We start from the raw sequence: 20,666 nt of genomic DNA on the forward strand, positions 1-20,666 counted from the left end.
GGCTGTGGTGCCATTGCCCAGTTAGGCAATGTTAGACTCCAGGTCAGAGGCTCTTTGGTAATAGAAACAGGAAAATATGTCAGGTTCAAGTTTCTCTCTGTTTCTCATTTTTCCATTCTTCAGTTCTCAACAATGCCACATCAGTTTGCAAATTTTAAAAAAGAAGCCTGATGAAAATTCATCATTTTAGTGCAGATTTCTCTTTCAGTATAATGTGGTACCTCTGGTTGCGCACGGGATTTGTTCCGGAGCTCCGGTCGGATCCCGAGCAATTTGCAACCGGAGGTGCTGCTTCTGCACATGCATGCGGCACGGTAGAGCGCTTCTGCACATGCACATGCACACAGGGCAAAACCCGGAAAAATACTTCCGGGTTTGCTGTGTTCACATCCTGAAGGATACGCAACCAGAGGTGTGCGTGTGCAGAGGTACCACTGTATACATTTTAATGCAGTTTTGTCTAACGTACACAAAGCAGTTTTATAAGAACTTTTTTGCATGAGATTTTATAATATACACATTTTCATGCAGCTTTTATTATAAGCACGTTACTTTTATCTTATTTATCTATCTATTTTCATATGCTGCTTCATAAAAAAAATCAGAGTGGTTTACAACATGTATACTTGGCCAGACTGCTCATCTTGCTAGGTAAAGCCCTGGAATGATGCCCCCAATCCTTGCCCAAAGTGGCACCACTTCTGGGCAGGCTGTGACCAAGACCCCTCGCTGTGCCCTTCCCAGATGGAAGGCCCTGAAGCAGCAGTTGCTCCTGGCACCGCTGCCTTCCTCCTGGCCCAGCTTAAGTTACTGGGGGAAATTGTGCCGGTGGGCTTGCAGGATCAGGGTGAACCTTGTGAACGCCAGTCCTGCATTTGAGCATTCAAGGAGGGTGTTGGCCTTCCCGAGCACTTCTCCTCAAATCCATCCTTACTCTTAACATTACAACCTTTTCCCAAGGCATCCTGCAAAAGATGCTACATTGCAACATCTTTGTGTGAAAACCAAGGGTCTGGTGCTGTTCCAGAGGGTACATTTCCCTCCCAGTTGCCAATGATTTGCCTTTTCTTGCCCCACTCCCTGCAGCTCGACATGAAGATCCATGCGGCCTATGGATCCACCAAGGATGTCTCGGTCTACACCTCCATCAGCCTGCCGCCTATGCAGATCTACATTGTTGGGCGGCCAACCAAGAAGTTACAGAACCATTGTCAGGTAACCTCAGAATTCATATCCTTTCACAAGGGATATATAAGTGCCTGTGTGATGAAGCTGGGGGTGCAGCCTGTCCAAGCCCTACAGCTGTGCCACTCAGCGGTGTAGCTAGCCGCTCGGGCGCCTGGGGTGGCTCCTGTGCCTGGAGGCAGGGCAGGGTAAGCCGGGGCAGGGCGTGCTGCATGGAGCCTCCAAGGCGTCTGCCCACTGCCTCCCCCTCAGCTGTAGGGCAGCTGAGGGAGAGGCGGTGAGCATACGCAAGCCGCACCCTGCCGTTTTGGGCAGCATGGAGCCTGCAGGCGCCTGAGCCACCACATCACTCCCAGGGGGGACGTGTGGCTCAGGCATGCTGCAGGCCCCACGGTCAGTGCCGCCCCCGTGGTGTGGTGGCCAAGTGCCCGTGACCCCCCCCCCAGCTATGCCTCTGATGCCACTTCTGTGTCAGTGGGGCTCATGAGAAGTGGCTCCAAAGAGATACCCAGAGAAGATGTAGAGGAGGGTGGCATTTTGGAGCACCAGCAGACTAGCACAGATCTTGCCTTTATGGTGCCATTTTTGTTGGCGAGGAATGGTGGGAAGAAAGCCAAGCATCTCCTGAGGTAGTTGCAGAAGTGGCTGTAGCTCAGAGGTAGAGCATCTGCTCTGCTTACAGAAAATCTCAGCTTCTTCAGTCTCCAGCATCTTCATGTGGGGCTGGGAGAGACCCTTGCCTAAAACCCTGGAGGGCCTCTGCCAGTCAGCCATACTGAGCTAAATGCACCAAATGCTGACTCCATCTAAGGTATCTGCCTCATCTATGGAGAGACAAAAGCGGACCCAGTCAGGGGATGCGCAGGAAAAGCAGGCAAGTAGCCCAGTAGGCCTGGAACAAGATGGGAAGTCATCGGATAGCGGAGAGGCAGCAAGCCTGCCTATGCCTTGCCTGGCTATGTGCCTTTCTGAAAACAGAAGCATATTTCAGTCAAAATTTTCAGGGGATCAGTGTTACATTTGTACTATCAAGATTTACCAGTGTGCTTTAAGAGATTTTTAAATTTTTTGATTTGGGTTTTTTAATAGCATGGTCCAAGCTTAGGCGATGGAGAAAACTGAGTACACAGATCTTGTACACTTCCTTGGAATCCATTTGATGAAACACAGTTTAGACATATATTATATTAAATAAAATTCATATATACACAAAGTGTATCAAAGATGAATAATGGCCATTGCAGAAACAGCATTAATATGTTTAGCAAATTTGCTTATTTGGGTTGACGTTTAGATGGCTTTTTGCTGAATAACTTATCCTGGTGCACATACAAGTAAGTTGGTTGCCTATATTGTTTTGCCAGCTGCTGAGGAGAATTTTGTGGCTGCTTCTTGATTTCTAAACCAGTGTGTCAGAGAGACTTCTCCTTGACACTTGACAGGAAGGTAGAGATGACCAGCTTATGGAGGGGTGCACACATTCCACTTACCCCGCTTCAGCAGTGAGAACCACATCCTGTATGGCAGATTATTCTCTGGGTCTGGCAACCTGAGATAAATTTGTCACTTGGTAAACAGTTGCCTTGGCAGCATCTGAAATGGCAGCTGTGAAATTGCATTTGGCAATGAAACCAGACTGAAGTTTTGGACTGCAGATGTCTTCCAAAAATAAGCTTTCATTTTAATTAAATTTGCAGTTCATTACCGAGGGATACGCAGCCCACCTGGCCCAGCTGGAATACACCCATCGCTCCCGCCCCGCCAAGAACACCACCCGGATGGCTCTTCGGAAAGGCAGCTTTGGCCTCCCGGGCCAAACGGAATTCCTGCGCAAGAGGAACCACTTGCTGCGCACCATCTCCTCTCAGCCAGCCACGGCAGCCAGCGGAAGCAGTGGCTACAGGCCGGAGCGAACCCAGAGTCAGTCAGAGAGTGACCGGGAGAGGGAGAGGGAGCGCAGCCAGAGGAGCATGAGCCTTGCCACAGGGTGCTGGGGCCGGAGCACAGCCTCTAGACTGGAGCCGGGGGGCCTGGGGCAGAAGTAGAGCAGCCAGACGGCAGCAGCAGCAGAGGTGAAACAACCAAGGCCTGTGGTGTGGGGTAGTGGGGCAAACATGGTGCTACTCATTGCCAGAGAGGCGGTCATAACTTTATGGGGCGATAACAGACTGGTTCCCCCCCCCCCCATGCAAAAGACACAGGCACTGGGTTTTTGCAGAGCACTGTGCAAAGAGGAACAAGAAAACTGCCTTTTCAAGCAGAGGGGCATCAGGAAGGGGAAGGTGAATACTTTGGCAGCTTCTGGGTGCAGCTTTTTCCTGCCCCCCCTTTCTTACCCAGGTTTGGTGATTGTAAATATGTGCCTCCTCAGCTTCTTAGCCATCAGTCAAAGATGCAACGGAGGGCGGGAGCGTCCCAGTGCCATGTGCGGGCAGAACTGGAGGAGTCAGGCGGGGGAGCCACAACTGTGGGCTTGTTCTGCTATCTGAAGTGAAGGGAGCTGCATTCTGCCACCGCTTTGAAATAAGTTGCTCCACTTCTGGAATCTGGAGAGACTCGGGTTGGACACAGGGAAGAGTTCAAGACAAGCAAAGGATGCTTAGAACACACTCCTATTCTGCTAGGAAGCAAAGTCATGTTGGCAATGGCTAATTCAAGGCATCTTTGGTGGGATCCAATTAGCAGTTTGTTTTATTTGGGTACAATTTCCTATGATTATTTTTAAGTGAACATCTTAAAAAAGGAGGGAAAACAAAAACCAGATTTTGGAAACTGGTGGATTATACTAATGCAGAGAAAGGATTTTATCTGCTGCTTTCTGCTCCTTGGTGTGTGAGGGAGGGGGCAGGGTGAAAGAAGTTGGGCAGTTATCCAGTTACTACTTTGTACTTTTGGAAAGTACCAACAGTTAGTTTCAAGCGTCTAGGAAACAAATAGCAGAGTGCTATTTTTGCTCAGCCTAAAAAAAGCAAAGTCCAAATTCTTCCCCACTCCGCCCACTTCTCTTCTGCCTCTTGACCAGAAGGGGGTCCGTCCTTCTTTCCAACTTTTGCAATGGCTTTCAGCGGAGGATGTAAATTTTGCTTTTCTTTTTAACTATAGTTATGCAACTGTAAAACCTCATTGTTTTTATTTGTTTTGCACTGATAATTTTTAGAAAGGAGGCCTATTACTATTTTATGAAGCTACACCCTCCCTATTTATAGCGCATGACAGTCAAATGTTGCTAAGCCAGGATGCATCTACCCAAATGCAAACATGCACACACACAGGGCTTTTCCCCACCAACAATGTCAGGAGATTTAAAAAGAACAAGTGCAACAAATTGAGAGGTACAAACCAAGGGAATGCGATTTTTAAAAGTAGAGGATAGACATATCTTAAATTTCCCTCTGTACAGGAGTTGCGGGTTTGATGGTTTGGGTTTGCTGCAAAGTTCTGTGAAGTACATTTGCGAGCTCTGCCCCGAGTTCTAAAGAACATGCTTGGTTTACACCTTATAGTAGCTGCTTGAGAATGGGGGCAAACTGCACAAGGGAACATAGGCCCACAAGGAAGGGTCTGCAAAATTTCCCTAGCCACCATCATGCCACCTCACCCTGCAGATTCAGTTTCCAGCTGTTGCAGAACACGGTTAGCCTGAGATAATGGACTAGTTCTCCAAGAGTTGGGGTTGCCCTTTCTTGCCTATAGCTTCTGGCATTTTTTATATTTGCACAGGTGTGCTTCTTTGTTCAGTGTTCCACTTTATATGTAAAACATTTCCGCCCCCCCTAGACCAACATCTCTTTCATTGTTTCTTCTTTTCAATACCAAGACTCGGCAGCACTGTGAATTACAGCATCTTTCCAAGCCACGAGGCTCAACATCTCACCCGGACGTTTAAAAAGCTACTTTGCTACATGGGTTTCAACACCAAATTTAAAATGGTGTGCTCCATCCATATGAATGTGATTGTCCAAAAGGGGTAAAATCCATTTATTTATCCATGGAAACTGCTGCTCTTTTCAAATGAAGCTTGCAACTCCCAACATTTCTTAAATGGTTGATGATGAGCCATACTGCAAGATTATAAGCCTCTTGTCTCAGATGAAGTCAACAAGAAAATCTTGGCGAGTTTTTACTACTTTTTTTTTTTTAAAAAAAACCCAATCACTATTGACTTCCCTTTCTCCTCAGCCTAGCTCTTTGCAAATATACATTAAAAAAATGAGTGGGTGGGTGTTTGACATGCAGAATCCACATTGATTGCATTATAGCTCTTTGCTAGCTCAGTGTATCATCTGACCATCATCGCAAAAACAGACTAGGCGGCCACACGATCTGGATTTGAGTTTCATTGATTTGGGCCTCTCCCCTGAACAGTCAAGACATGACATGTACATTATTCAAACTTTGAGACGTTCAGTGGCTCCTTTTTAGTGTGTGTGTGAGTGTGTGAGAGTAGCTAGTGTAAAGGGAAAAAAAACAATGTAAAATGCCTGGATACGGGTTGGGGAGGAAGTGGGTGAGATATATATATATATATATATATATATATATATATATATATATGCAGTGAAAGTAATTTATTTTATGTACAAAGCCTATGTCTGGAGGGAAATAAACCTTCAGGTTTTGTTAACATTTCAAGACCCAGCTTCCCCTCCCCCTTGTTTTCAGGCATAATTTACAACAGACGCGTTTTATGGACCAAGTTCAAACTGTCCAAGGATGCTAAAAGAAATCTTCTCATTGCCTCTCACCAATCCATATTTGAAACAAATGATCCGTAAGAGGGGCAGTCCTTCCTGTGTACACCCCCACCCCTTGGCCAGACATCTCCTCTCTTCCAGCCATTCTCCCTGTTTCTTTTCAAGGTGGTTGTTTTGTGTGTGTGAGGGGATGGGGGTGGTTCTTCATCCTTCTTTGCGATTGTAATAATTTTGAATTAAGTGAGTGGCAAGCAAGTGACATTATGGCTGAAGACTTTTTTCATTTTTTTAAGCTCTCCAGGATGCCATCATTCTGGTCCATGACTTATGTATGTATACCCCTCGTGTGTTGTCCTTGATGTTGAAAGCTGAACCTGCTACTCTGGCATTAAACAAACAATAGCAATAGCTTCATTAAAAAGTAGTGTGGCTCCCTCTGGAATGAATCTGGAGAGCAGCATTCGCCATCCCAGTTGGAAATTCAAAGACTGATTTGTGGAATCTGAAGCCATCTGTATTTAATGCTGTAGCCTCAGTGATTGTCTTTCCTTGAGATCAGTGCCCCAGATCCAGTTTATACCTTAAGGGCCAGTAAGTGTCTATTATGAGGCTGTGTCTCTGTGGCACTTTCTGACAGCTCAATGGAGTGGGGAGGTAGGAATGCCCCTGGAAAACTTGCTGTGGGAACCTCAGGTGTGCAGACTTGCCCCTCAAGAGTCTTCTCAGCCCGGTGAATGGATGAGTGGTCAGGTAGAACAGTTTCAGTACATTGCGTATACTAGAGCCACCTGGACGTGCCTAGAACTCAGCCAGTATGGTGATCAGCCTTTCCCAACCTGAGACCTTCCAGATGTTTTTAGCTGCAAGGCCCAGCCAGCCAAGGAACAGGTAAAACTTGCACTTTTTGTCTTGGGATCACATAACTTCTGTTTGTTGTTGTCTTTGAAGTATGTTTTGCAAGTAATTTGGACTCTGAAGTGGTTTCCTCTTTTAAAAGACAGGGGAACATATTGGGGTGATATTTGAGGAAAGGAGTGGTCAAGAGATCAGGAACTCCCCCTTGCAAATATTTATAGGAGCTTGCACTAGCAACCTGGCGTTTGGGTGGCATTTAGAATTCCCATGAGATCAAGTGCTCTGGCCCCATCTCCCCCATGCTCCTGCCATAAGCCAAGGAACTTTGCATAATGCAGTGCTGTATGGTTTACATCATGTATTCACACTGCACAACTGGAGCTGCCTTGGCACACAACAAGAATTTTGCTGAGTTTGGGTCTATTTTTTAACATAGACTTAATTTACTGTTTTCAGATGTTCCATATCAACAGACCTTGCGTTTGGGGAAAAGTTTTGCAGGGTAATTTGGTGCTGAAGTGTTTAAACTTGGCTAAAAATGTTTAAAGGCATCACATGGGACTAAACTTTCATTTCTTTTAAGCCAAAAAAGGCAAGCTTCTCATCCATATGGCTGCAGATGGGCAGGGGAAAGCCTAATGCTCTGAAAAGCCAAGGTGGGTGTGGAGTTTAATAAAGCTTACCTCTGCACAACCCCCAAGTTTGCCAGAGCATGCTAAATTTTGGAAAGCTCCTAAAATGTTTGCAGTCTGAGAAAACAAATGAAACAAAAGCACACACATAGGTTCTATATGGCATTCCTATGACACAATCCTATACATAATTACCCAGATGTAATTTCCATTGTGTTCTGTGGCCTTGCTCTACATTACTCCCTGGTAAGTGTGTTTAGGATTGAAGCCTTAGATATCCAAACATTACAAAAGGGCACTGACAACACCAGCCTGCTGGAATGAAGCAGATCTAGATGGCAGGGAGTCTACCTAAGAACCCCATAAATACCACCCAGAATTCCATTCAAAGAAAATTAGGATATAAATGTACAAAACAATCAATGGTTTGATGGAAAAAGAGGCCCCAACCTGTTGTATACATTCTTCCCAAACAAGATAGCTTCCCTGTAATTCGCACTGGGGCCGGATTGTTCACATCTTTTGACAAACCAACTTTAATTTTGATGAACGTTTTGTATCTTAAAGCTAGCTGAAGGGAAGTTGCCTGCCAAAGGCAGGGTGGGGAGCGACATCAGTTACAAACAAAACCCTCCTCCTCCGAGACAGTTTTATCCCGGGCTTTACTGGAGTCATCCCTCTCATTCAGGTATTTACCACCATTGCTGCAGTTTTTCCTTAGTTCCAAAAGCCTTACGGTTTTGTCTCCCTCTCCTTCATCACTGAGACCCCACCCCACACTTCCTTCTCCTCCCTGACTGTTGCTCTGTATTCAACAATGTTCATTCTGTTGAATGGTGGGCGGAGGGCAGGCTTCTCAAAGATTCGGCTGGAGGGGCAGCACTCCAAGAACGTTCCCTATGGAAAGGTCACAAGGGCAAATCAGCCCAGAGTCCAGCTACCTGCGTTTGTGTCTGCATGATCCTGTCTGTCTCCTTGCTCTTGTATGCGAGGACCACCCTCTTCCTTGCTGGTCCTGCCGCCTCGTCCTGCCACCTGGTTGTGCTTTGTATATGGTTATCCCTTGTACGTTAACACCAATTAAAAGAAACGGGAAGGCTCTCTTGCTGTGTCTGCTTCTTTGCAAAGTCCACAAAAGGCATAAAGCTTCAAAGCGACTTGCTTTCAGAGCCCAAGAAAATAGCCCTGAAGCATCAGACCAAATCCCAGCATTCTGTCTTTATAACAGCCAGATTTCCGGGGGAAATCCACAATCGGGACACCATGGCAATGGGCTTCCCTTCTTGTTGTTTGTCTCCAGATACTAAGGCACAAAGAGCCTCTCTACAGAGCAATGACATTAAGCCCAGGGGCAAGGAACCTTTTCCAGCCTGGGAGCCACATTCTCTTCTGAGCAACCTTCTGAGGGCCACATGCAAAAGTGGGTGGAGCCATATGAATTTTACCTTTATACATTTGTTTCTACATACCCATAACACCCCTATCTCTCCTCCAAACAGGCAAGAGAGATTTCCAGTGTTCTAAGGCATCAGGCCTTGGGAAAATCAGGGTTCACATCACCACTGAGTTATGAAGCTCACCAGGTGACCTTAGGCCAGTCACTGCCTCTCAGCCTAACCTACCTCACAGGGCTGTTGTGGAGTTCAGATGCAGAGCTGGAGGACCATGTACACCATCCTGACTTCCTTGGAGAAAGTGAGATATAAATGTGATAGCAACATAAATATTCAGGGGGCAAAGCAGGACCACTGAGGAGAGGAATGGCCTGAAGATGCAGTGTGTGTGGCCTGGCTCAATTTCTGAGGGCCAGTTGATGAGACCTGGACTCATATTTAGCCTCCAGACCTGAAGTTCATCATCATTCCTGCACTAAGCTATTATGGCTAAGAGTTACATTAGTATTTTGGTGCCCTGCAAGATATTCATACAACATCCAACTAGTATGCCATGGAGAAAGCTTGAAATGCATTTAAATTAGAGCTGCTTGTCAGTAGGGATCAGTCTATTTCTGCCCAGTGTCAGGTTAGCAGATGTTCATTAATAAGTCGGTTCTGTCTTGTTTCCATAAGCAAAAACACAACTGTGCTGCACATTTATCCTAAAATGAGCATTTTGTATTGCACTGCATATTTTAACCTAAAATAGAAATTTTATATGCTTTTTGAGCACAGAGCAGTATTGAAAAAAAATGGAGAAGTGCAAAAATTATAACGGCAATCCAATCTGTTTATCAGTCTGCCAAGTATGAATTGGTCCAGTTCTCTGGTGTCCCCACTTGTCAGGGAGGAGAAAGAGCAGGTCAGAGGAAGCATCTCAGGTACAAATCCCCCTTTCAGTCAGGAGGTTCAGAAGCTGGCTTGGGCGAGTCCCAACTTCTCAGCACTACCTATTTTACGGAGCTGTTATGCAGTATGTGCAATATGGATGCATTTATACCCCACTCTGAATCGCTGAAGCAAAGCAGGAAAGCTTTATTCGGTCTTATGTGCATGACTTTAGTTACATGTGGCTGAGTCGGCAGTTCTTCTTGGTTCAGTGGAACAACCCTGTTCCCAGAACAGCACAAAACCATAATAAACAGATGATACCCTAAAACAGACAAGATGGGGAAGGCTGTTATAATGAACAGGCCTGGTATTACCTGCATCAGCAAGCCTGTGTAAGTTGATGACATGACATTTATTACCTGGACAAACCTGGATGCTACCGGTTAAATAGGAGTGCTGTGATTTTGCAAAACAAAGACCACACCCTTAAAGGGCACAATCCAGGTAAAGAATCATTTTTTTAATCGTTCTGTTAGTTTTGATGAAAAAGAGTTAAAGCAACAATCCATTGGCTTGGCTCTTCTTTGGAGGAATAAGGCCAAAGTGTGAATTATTGTTCAGCACTGGGTAAATAATTAACAGGATATAATTAGAATGAGTTTCACACAAACATGCCTGACTAACGTTTGTTTGATTACCAAAAGTTGGTGAGCAAACAACCACATCCAGCTCCTACACCATCTTGTCTCAGGAGACCTGCTTATCAGTTCCCTTACCATACCTCTAAGGAAAGGGGTGGGTGTGAGGTCTAGCACCCCAGCAATGACACTGTTGCTCTAAGGGTTGCTGGCAGAATCAGCAGGCTTCTCCTCCTGCCCCACCCCCCCGGACATTTTTGGCATTGTAGCCTCTCTCGTGCCCCCCCCCCTTAATCAATTACTTGTGCCAGTAACATGCACACTTTAAACCTCTGCAACAATCCTACCACAGTGTTGCCCTGAGAACAGAGATTTAAACCTCTCCACCTAGCCCAGTGCTTCATTAAGGAAATAACCATCATAGTGATGGAGATGTTTTGTGTACCTGTGTGATTGTGTGTGTAGTGTGTCACAGGCATGCAACCCTCAGAGGATTGGCAATGTTTGGCACTCGGGCCAAAAGCATTTGGCTACCCCTGGCATACAGAGATATATAATCTGCCCAAATGGAGCCTGGAAACAGAGCAAAGCAGCATGGACAGAGTCGCTCCTGAAAGGATGACATGCTTGCCAATTGCATAGCTGTTGGCACAAGGACACACAAGGGCCCTCTAGCAAGGAAGCAAATTGTGTGGCACCCTTAAAGGGTCAAGGCTTTGAATTTCCCGTGAACACAGCAGGTGTCAGCACTTTTCAGAATCCAGAGCTTAATGCATCCTATCTAGCTAACGCTGCAGCAGAAAAGTGTTACCATGTGGACCTGTTAAGGAAGCCTCAATGCATTCCTGTTCCTGTATTAGGGAGGTGTAAGTGTGAAGTTGGAAACCAGAACAGCCTGAAGTGCAATCCAGATCTCGCCACTAAGTTGCCCTTCTGCCCTTAAGCAGAGGCTGCGGTGTGTCAGGCTAGAGCACAAGAAAAGGTGAGGTAGCAGCAGAACATGGCTGACCAGCCACCTTGCCAAGCCCCACACCTGAGCAGATGCTGCTCAGCCAGAGATGCTAGAGGTGGGGCCTGTGTGAGAACTGCATGCCCTTACCCTGCTCTAACTCTTCCCAGCAGAACCCAAGAGCATGAAACTCCCTCAGCCTTGAGCAGGAGGAGGTAGGTTGCAGCTGCTGGTGCTCCTCCTACTGCCTTCTTAGGACAGCGGATTTAGAGATGCACACTAGCTGCTTCCTCGCCCCTTGATGTTGAGGTTTCAGAGCCTGGACACCATGAAGCCAGCTGGGAAGTAGCTGGGCTGAGCTTTAGAAAAAAGTCCCCTTCCACACAGGATAGAGGCAAGCAGGATCACAACCAGAAGCCTCCAGCCCACTTTGCACTTGGTCCATCTGCCTTGGAGGCAGGCAGAGCGGTAAGAGATCTCCACAGCATTTGTTGTCAGACTTCCGTCGCTTCCTTTCCCGTGACCCGGGTCTTCTGTTTTTGCTCACTTCCCTTTTGCTTTGGGATAATTATTTTCACTGCTAAGGGAGGTGCCTTGATGAGGAAACAAGCTGGAGGCAGCAACTGGAGAGCCTCACAGGGGAGAACTGCAAAACAGAAGGGTTTGTACTAGGAGCTGATGAATCTGGGCATCTTCCTGCCCCAGCAGTTCTCAGTCCTGATGGCACTGGCATGCAAATTCCATGGGGACGGGTGTTGGGTGTGGGGAGTGCAGTGCCTGGTTTCGGCAAAGCTTCTGCAGCTGGGAATAAAACCGTCTCTGAAGACCATCCTGTTATCACTGCAGCATCCCCGTCCTCGCCTGGAAGGAAAGGCCATCTCCCCGCGTGGCTTGCTGTGAACAAAAGTAGATGCATTAAAGGTCTGCAAATCGTATCAGTCTTTGGTGCAATTTCTGAAGTTCTATTCTTTTAAGGGGAACAGCATCAATGTCCCCACACTCTGCAGGCTTCGAAGGAAGGAAGGAAGTTCTCATCTAGGATATGAAAAAGTCTTGATCTACAAACTGATGGAAACAAAGGCAAAGAGGACCTACATGGGAAAGTCTCAGCAACCCAAATGTCAGCTTATTCTCTCTTTTAGCAATAAAACTGCTAGCATATTTCCAAAGCTAAGCAGGGTCTGGTATGGTTTCAAATTGGATGGGGGACTGCATGTGGAGATTCTTGCATTGCAGGGGGTTGGGCTAGATAACCCTCAGGATCCCTCCCAACTCTACAGTTCTATGATTCTATGACACTGAAGTCGGTGGAACCACTTTAGGGGAATTAATAAGCCACTGAACAGTTATAAACAAAACCCAGCCTACAAAGCCCAGCCTTGTCCTCTAAATACTCAAGTCTACAGTTGCCAGATTACATCCGTTAGATTTTGCAATAATAAACAGCCACATACCTTGTTAATTTCTTTATGCCTCTCCTTAGTAACGATCTCCTCAAGGACCTCGCCATCACCTTTAATAAGTCTGGAATTGAAACTCAGATTGTAGTCCTGGCCAACTTGCACCAACAGTAGATGTCTATATGCCCTTCCTATCAACAGAGGGGCCATCGCTCCCTGCTTTGCATGCAGAAGGTCCGTGACTCAACCCCCAACTACATCTCCAGGAAGGGATGGGAATGTCCTGTGCCCCAAACACTGGAGAGCCTCTGCCAGTCAGTGTAGACAATCCTGGGCCAAGAGGACCAGTGGTCTGGCCAGTATGAAGCTGCCTCCCATAGTTAAGAATGTGAGAATGTAGGGATCGCCTTGCTGCAATGGGGCCAGCCACAAAGAATGCCAACTCAGCTGCAACAGAAAAAGCAAATTCCAAGCTGGAGCTTATGAGGGGTAGGATTAAAAGCAGGGCTGTATTCAATGAAGTTCTACTCAGAGAAGAACCATAACTGTCACATTTCAAATGGTCTTCTCTGTGTATGACTAAGGCTGTATACAATCCACAGCTACCAGTTTCATGATGCACTTCTCCCTGTCTATGGCGCAGCCACACTTGGACCAAACCGCAAAGGGATCCTGTGAACGGTGCAGAAAAGGGGACACAACATGACCGCATGTTTGGAGCACCTTCCCTACATTAGGGGCTTTTAAGTTTAGGAAGAAAAGGTTCGTAAGCTGAAGAACATGGCTTGTTGTGCCCACTCGCTTATCACAGTCCAGTTCCCCATTTGTAAGATGGGAACAACAGTGACTGAGCACATGGTGATGTTGCAAGGGGAAAATAAAAGAAAGTGTAAAAGCTCTGTGCGTGGTGCTTTTAAAATGATACTATTAATCGGGGTCAGCATTTGCAAAAATAAACTGCTAATGAAGGAACTTAAGAACAGAAAATAGAAAGAGTTCTGTAAAGAAACTGAACTATGTGGTCGTTTCAGAGGAAAATGCAGATACAGGAGAGAAAACCCAGAGGGTCTACATAAATTTAACTTAGTGACGATCTTCTAGTGACATCCCCCCCCAAACACACCTTGTTCTTCCTGTTTCAGGGTCAACGACTCTCCTTATCACACTCTGCCGAGCGTCCCACTCCTCTTTCGTCATGGGCTTCATTGCTTGGATGCGGGATTTCTGCTCGTCTGTCAGGGCTGAGAGGCAGACCCAAGTCAGAAAACAGTGGTCTCACCAATAGCTCTGGCATTACCACTGGTAGGGAGAGCATTTTTGTTGTTCAATCCCACAGAAAAAAGGCTCCTCCAGTGTGTTAAAAAATCACTGCACTATCAGTTAAAAGTACAAATAGCTTAGTAATGATTTTTTTAAAATCCATCTAGTAATAAACAAACTTACAGAAAATGGATCTAATTAAGGTCACCATTGCAAAACGGCAACATTCATTTTGCCACTCATTAACCAAGAGTGTTGTTCTTGTTTTCCAATCCTACCTTGCCTGGGGGAGGATCTTACCTGGCCCGGAGTCTCCCAGGGTCTCTTTCTGCCACTGGTCCAGGGAAGGGCCAGGGAGTGCCTCCCCCTCTTTCTCCCTCCCCTTTGATTTATTCTTTGCTTTCTTCTTGGTTTTCCTCTTCCTCTTCTTCTTTTGCTTTTTATCTTTCTCTTTGCTTAGCTTCTTCTTACTCTGCTTCCTCCTTTTGCGGTTGGATTCATCGTCACCTGACACATCTGGAGAGGAATCGGAAGAGGACGACGATCCTGAAGATAAGGAGCTGGTCTCAGAGGAGGAGCTGCTGCTGCTGCCTCTTCTCCTTTTCTTCTTCTTCTCCTTCTTCTTCTTCTTTTTCACTGGAACCCAGCATCAATCAGAAGTCACCAGGGAATATCTATCATGTTGCAATACATCACCAGAACTGTTACCCAAAGGGAGAAAAAAAACTGAGGGAATTCTCTTTTCCAGCCCTGGACAGAACCCACAACTGGAACTTGTTGATTGGCTTAATTGCTGTGGCTTCACCTCCAAGAATAACCTAGGTGTTGTAACTGGGGTTGGGGAGGCAACTAGTCTAGTGTCTCCATGGGATTCTTTGCCTGGGGTTGGGGCAGCCAGGACATATTTCTAACCCATTAGTATGGTTTGAATCTGCTGCATACATAGATGTGGCTCTGAAGTCAGTGCCCAACAAATGATATAATCAGAGGCACTGATTTTAAGACACACCTGGATGTTACAAAAGGCAGCTGTCAGTGTGCAGCCATCGCTTGCTTGAGGGACAAAGCTTAAGAAGGCAAAGTTTCAAGCCCTTGTGGTTCTGGTGGGAAGTTCTATGAAAGCAAAAGCAGTGATAATTTAAAAAAAAACAACAACCACAGGAGAAATACTCTGCTCTGCAGGCTGCATTCTACACAAGTGTCTCATCCTAAGCAAACAAGGGGACCATGGTGGAGGGTGCGGGGAGCAGCCTCCATGACCAGAAAGTGACAATAGCTCCCCCAGGAAACTGCACTACTGGCCAACACAGGCAAATGCTACCCCATTGAGAGATCGGAGTTCTGCATTTCTTAGGCCATTGCTTCAGAAGCAGCTGACACCCTCTCCCACATCCTTACCTTCTTTGCTGGAGGCTGAGCCCATCCGGACCCCTGGGGGCTCAGATCCTCTTTTGCTGGCAGGAGACAAACTCCTCATCCTCCCCTGGGATTCTCTGCTGCTCTTCCTCCTTTTCTTCTCCTCCTCCTCCACATCTCGCCTGCTCTGGGAGACGCTACGGCTCCTGCTCCGAAACCTTTTCCTCGCCTGGCTGTGAGCCATCCTACTCTCAGGTCTGTTCCAAACAAGGAGATCTCTTTACTTGCTTGGCTACCTATGGACCATCCTGCCCTTGAAGATCACACTCAGTCTTACTCAAGTTTCAAACCAGCCAGAAGTAAATGTCCATTCAGAAAGGTCATGGTTAGGGAAATTTGATCTTGCAAGGTTTGCAAAATAGCAGCATCCCATCCATGTTGCTAGTCAGAGCCAAGGACTGCACTTTGGCCTATTCAGATGGGAAGCCACGGCATGTGGTCATCTAATCCTTCCTTAGCCACTGGGGCCACAGGTTACTGCAAGGCCCTGAAAGTTCTATAGGTTAATTCTATGCCAAGTGGTTCATTCTTTAAAATGAAAGGAGGGAGAGGCTGTGACCCTCCTGAAGCTCCTAGACTACAACTCCCACCATCCCTGACCACGCCGGCTGGGGCTGATGGGAGCTGGTGTCCAACAACAACTGGAGGGCCACATCCCTGCCCTACATCTCAACACGATATCTTTGCTAGCCTTTCATGTGCCACAATGGGGGTCAGTTTTTTTTGTTTTTCAAGCTTGGCAACCTTCCTTATATCAAAGCGGCCTTGGAGCTCAGCAGCCAGGGCTGTTTCTCTCAGGGCAACAACTTCTCCCCTCAGTTGACTAGAGGAAATGTAAAAATAAAATAACCACAATAATTCATTCATCATTAGCTTTGGATAATTTCTAGTGCACAACCCTCTTTTTCGTAACTCAAGAGCAGTTTGATTTTATTGTCTTCTTTAAACTGGCTGTTGCCGTTTCAGTTTGTCGTTTGTTTGCCTGATCTTCTTCTTCTTCATTATAACTGTACTTTTTATTCCCTACTACTTTGTAAGTCGCTTTGGGCTGCCTTGGGCAAAATTAAGTGACTAACAAATCTTAATAATAATAATAAGCCACTCTGGGAACACAAATCTGCGTCAACGTTGCTCTGTACAATTCGTGCATCTACATATCTGCGCGCGCGCACACTTCGGCCCCTTTAACACCCAGCCGCGCGTGGACCCTTTAAGAAAACCCGCGCGGTTTCTGCTGTCCTTCAAAGCCTTTCCACCCAATCCCGGCGCTCCGTCTCCCCCGCCCTCTTTCTAAGCCCCGCCCCGCCGCCTGCCAGATAAGGGCTCCGTCAGGCAGCCAAGGCGCATGCGCACTGAGTGCCTACTCGCAAGATCTTTGCGGAACCAATTTCGCCCCGTCCCGCCGGACTCACCGAGCCGGGTCTGGGCCTCGCCCCGAGGGAACACGGCGCGGCGCGCGGAGAAGCGTCGTTGCAGAGGCTGGGCTTCTAGGGCTGGGCTGCGCCTCCGCAGCCCCGGAAACCGAGCGGGGCCCCCAGCACCTCTTTCGAGTTTCCTCGGCCACTTCCTGTCTGCGCCTCGTCCGTCGCCATGAAGTGTCCGGCGGGGAACACTGAGGCCGAGCATCTTGGTTCCCAGCCTCCCGAAAACCCCGTACCCGAAGCGGCGCTGGGTTGTTGGGCTCCTGCTCCCATCGGCCCCGGGAGCGAGTGGCGGGAGGTCAGGCCAACATCTGGAGGGGGCCGAGTGGCCCGGGGGGATCCCTGCAAGCAAAAAAAATCGGGGGAAGCGGAGGCAAAGAGCGAGGACCCCCGTTTTCTTTCTTTCAATTTTTAAGGGGAAAAAATATCCTTCTGTGTTCAAAAATATCCAAAGTGGCGTTCAAGAACAATAATCATAAAAAGAAGCAAAAAATAAAATAAAATGGTAAACCACTTTGTGGGATCAGTTTAAATCAGAAGGTGGAGCGTGCATCTTTTAAAATAAATATTACTAAAAATGCAGCAGTGTAATCCATATTTTTAACAATTGGCAAAACATGCATTTAGTAGTTACTTATTACATTTTTATCCCACCTTTTCATCACAGAACTCAAGGCAACACATTTTTTATCCTCACAGCAATACTGTAAGGTAGGTTAGGCTGAGCATAGCCCAGAATCTGGCAGCAGACTTGAGTCAGTAGCGGTTCAAGCCTGGATTTGAACGCTAAATAAGCAAACAAAACAAAACCTGCCCCATCTCTGTTTAACACTCTTAACCACAAGGCTTTACTATAATGATTTTGTACAGTACACTCTAAGGTACAGTATGTCTACTATTGAGTTCAATAGGGCTTCCTCCCAGGAAAGTGTATATAGGATTGCAACCTTTAATTAGTCCAGCTCTTATACGAACAGTGAATATTTGGGTCCTACTTCTTCAGTTTTCTTATTTCTTCCGCACAAAACGCAACAAAATAGAATTTATATTCTGTACCACTATTATCTTACCCTTGACTTTAATGAAAATATGCTATAACTTCCATGCATGTCAATCTGTACCCCAGTGGGTTGGTGAAAGAACTCCGTATTATTGTTGAAAACAGCCATATTAGCAATTGTCATGGGGATTTGCCTACAAATATAATGGCCAGATGTGATTTTGACAGAATAGAGCTGGACAAAAAATATAATTGACTATTATTTATTGACAAGTTTTATATGACTTATTGTATGTTAGGATTATCTCTCCAGCTGCTGCAGAGAGGGAGGGCGATTCAGGAGTGTTGCTGTTACTTAAAAAATAAGATGAAATTCTTTGCAACCTGCTTTGGTCTTTCTAGCATATCTAAAAAATAAAACAGAATTTTGTTGGCACCTTGGTTCCCCCCCCCTTGCTTAACGAGTTCAGATTACAGCTGCTCTCCCCCTCCTCTCTGCCTACCGCTGCCAACGGTTCTCTCCCTATGCCTGCTTCTTCTCCTCCTGTCAGCATCTGAGCTTCGCTAACAAGAAGTGACAGCCCCGGCATTCCCTCACAGGATGGCATGGGCAGGGTAAGGGTTTATATACTGGGTAGTAGATTGCAGCCTGGTCTATTGCTGTCATTTTATGGATCAATGGTCTCGTTAGATAGTAAAATTTATGTAAAATTGCTGTTTTAGGGGTTGTTTTTCATCGTCTGGAACGGATTAATCCGTTTTCCCTTACTTTCTATGGGAAAGCATGCCTTGGTTTTAAGACTACTTTGGTTTAAGACCAGACTGCAGAACGGATTAAGTTCGTAAACCAAGGTACCACTGTAAGGCATTATTTAATGGTACAAAGAGCCATTATAAAATTATAAAATTGGTGAATTAACTGAAAGGTAAAAAAATTGCTTAGAAACATAAAGAGTAGCTTCCTATTTAAAAGGTCAGTCTGTTGACGCTTATATAGTGGTTCCTTGGTTTAAGAACAGCTTTGTTTATGAACAACTTGGATTAAGAACGCTGCAAACCCGGAAGTAGGTGTTTTGGTTTGTGAACTTTGCCTTGCATGCAGAACATGTTTCGCTTCCTGTTGAGTGTGTTCCATTTGTCAATTGAGTCCCCTGCTGCTATGGGAAAGCACGTCTTGGTTTAAGAACGCTTTGGTTTAAGAACGGACTTCCGGAACGTATTAAGTTCGAAAACCAAGGTACAACTGTATATTGAAATAAGTGTGTTGAATCAAAAGTCTTAACAAAACATCCTTAAACAATGAAAAGGCAACAATCATTTCATTTCCTACACCCTTTATTTTACACCACTGTAATGGCCAGATGTGATTTTGACAGAATAAAGGTAAAGGTAAAGGTACCCCTGCCCGTACGGGCCAGTCTTGACAGACTCTGGGGTTGTGCGCCCATCTCACTCAAGAGGCCAGGGGCCAGCGCTGTCCGGAGACACTTCCGGGTCACGTGGCCAGCGTGACATCGCTGCTCTGGCGAGCCAGAGCCGCACACGGAAACGCCGTTTACCTTCCCGCTGGTAAGCGGTCCCTATTTATCTACTTGCACCCGGAGGTGCTTTCGAACTGCTAGGTTGGCAGGCGCTGGGACCGAGCAGCGGGAGCGCACCCCGCCGCAGGGATTCGAACCGCCGACCTTTTGATCGGCAAGTCCTAGGCGCTGAGGCTTTAACCCACAGCGCCACCTGCGTCCCACCCTTTCTATTTGACAGAATAGAGCTGGACAAAAATATAATTGACTCAGAACACCGACATTTCAAAACACACAACCATTCTCTCATCCCATTCACAGGGAAATGAATGGTGTTGGGAGATTTTTTTGCCTCCTTTCATCAGGAGGTTACTTTTGCATTAATAAATGTGTGCAGATTAATTTTCAAAGTGGACATTTGATTGCATCTAGAGGCTTGCATCAAGCAAAGATAGCTGTGAGCTGGCCTCTGAATTGGAAATTGTATGAAATTAGTTTGCTGGGAAATCAAGGTAGACAGTTGGAAATGAATTAAAAATAAAATGATGTTTTTTAAGGTTAGAGATAATTGCAATTGTAAGAGCTATCAGCTTGATAGGAGGTGGAGGGGAGAGTAAGGGATTATTACTGACCCTTTCACGTGGTGACTGTCAACTGTAAGTCACAGAAGACATCTAGCCATCGGCATAGGCTCCAATCCTCATGTAGCACACTGTTGGCTACAATGCACCCCCTGCAACCACCTTTCCCTGGAACCCAGCAAAGAACTCCCTTTCTCACCATGCACACGATAGGCTTCTGTTTCCCATTTTGCACTTCCAGCACTCGTTGCTGCCTGCATCTTGTCTAACATGAGCCCCTCCAAAATATGGCAAATTCAAAATGAATGCATAATTGGCAAGCAAAGTAAGTTGGCATCATCTTCCCAGTCAGCAACCTGTGGTCTGTAGGTCTGTTTGCACTAGCCACAGTCCCACTTTTTACAGTATTTCATGTAGTTGCACTGATGCAAGGCTGGAAGAAGTCTCTCAGTGATTTGCAGCAGTTGGAACACCCACCCCAGCCAATTGAGATCCTTCTTGCTGCTCTCAGCACTATTGCCAACTCGCCTTTCTCTGTCTGAACCACCACCTGCTTATTCTTTAAGCTACAGAAAAACTAGGGCAATGCAGCCAGCAGCTGCTGATTTTTATTTGCTGCCTTTGTGCAAAACAGGAGAGGCCTTGTGATTTTTACCTGTGTTTCAGCTTGCATGACTCGGGTGGATAAAAAGGGGATGCAGAGCTGTACAGGGGAGGGCCTACTTTCAAAAACAGAAAAAGTCCTCCCTAAAAGGGTAACTTTGTTTGCTTTAGCTCTGGTGACAACTGCATTACAATAGTTCAGACAGGAAAATCCACAGCCTGGTTAGAATGATAATGAAATTTGC

General features: G+C 46.2%; 2 protein-coding genes across 14 annotated transcripts in view; one reads left to right on the top strand and one right to left on the bottom strand.

The window, feature by feature from the left end:
* The window catches only part of PITPNM2 (phosphatidylinositol transfer protein membrane associated 2), a 205,865-nt gene extending 197,399 nt beyond the window's left edge, over nucleotides 1-8,466 (top strand). For all 12 annotated transcript variants that reach the window (XM_083716884.1, XM_083716878.1, XM_083716882.1 and 9 more), the window contains 2 exons: nucleotides 1,087-1,215; nucleotides 2,883-8,466. In XM_083716884.1, the coding sequence (XP_083573010.1) occupies nucleotides 1,087-1,215; nucleotides 2,883-3,230 (477 nt within the window). In that variant the 3' untranslated portion in view covers nucleotides 3,231-8,466. The remainder of the gene's footprint in view (nucleotides 1-1,086; nucleotides 1,216-2,882) is intronic.
* Nucleotides 8,467-9,813: 1,347 nt separating this feature from the next.
* On the bottom strand, nucleotides 9,814-17,146 carry ARL6IP4 (ARF like GTPase 6 interacting protein 4). Of its 2 annotated transcripts, none has more exons than XM_083717671.1 (6): nucleotides 16,709-17,135; nucleotides 15,279-15,493; nucleotides 14,181-14,516; nucleotides 13,744-13,861; nucleotides 12,675-12,744; nucleotides 9,814-12,114 (listed from the first exon to the last, which is right to left on the bottom strand). In XM_083717671.1, the coding sequence occupies exons 2-6, from the start codon at nucleotides 15,478-15,480 to the stop codon at nucleotides 12,058-12,060; spliced, it is 783 nt and encodes a 260-aa protein (XP_083573797.1). In that variant the 5' UTR covers nucleotides 15,481-15,493; nucleotides 16,709-17,135; the 3' UTR covers nucleotides 9,814-12,057. The 2 variants fall into 2 exon arrangements, 1 of the variants encoding a protein (XP_083573797.1); XR_014559114.1 differs by having other exon boundaries at nucleotides 12,047-12,114; nucleotides 14,159-14,516; nucleotides 16,709-17,146.
* Between the last annotated feature and the right edge of the window lie 3,520 nt (nucleotides 17,147-20,666).

The sequence above is a fragment of the Podarcis gaigeae genome, assembly GCF_964106915.1.
Source record: "Podarcis gaigeae genome assembly, chromosome: 16".
Taxonomy (NCBI): Eukaryota; Metazoa; Chordata; class Lepidosauria; order Squamata; family Lacertidae; genus Podarcis; species Podarcis gaigeae.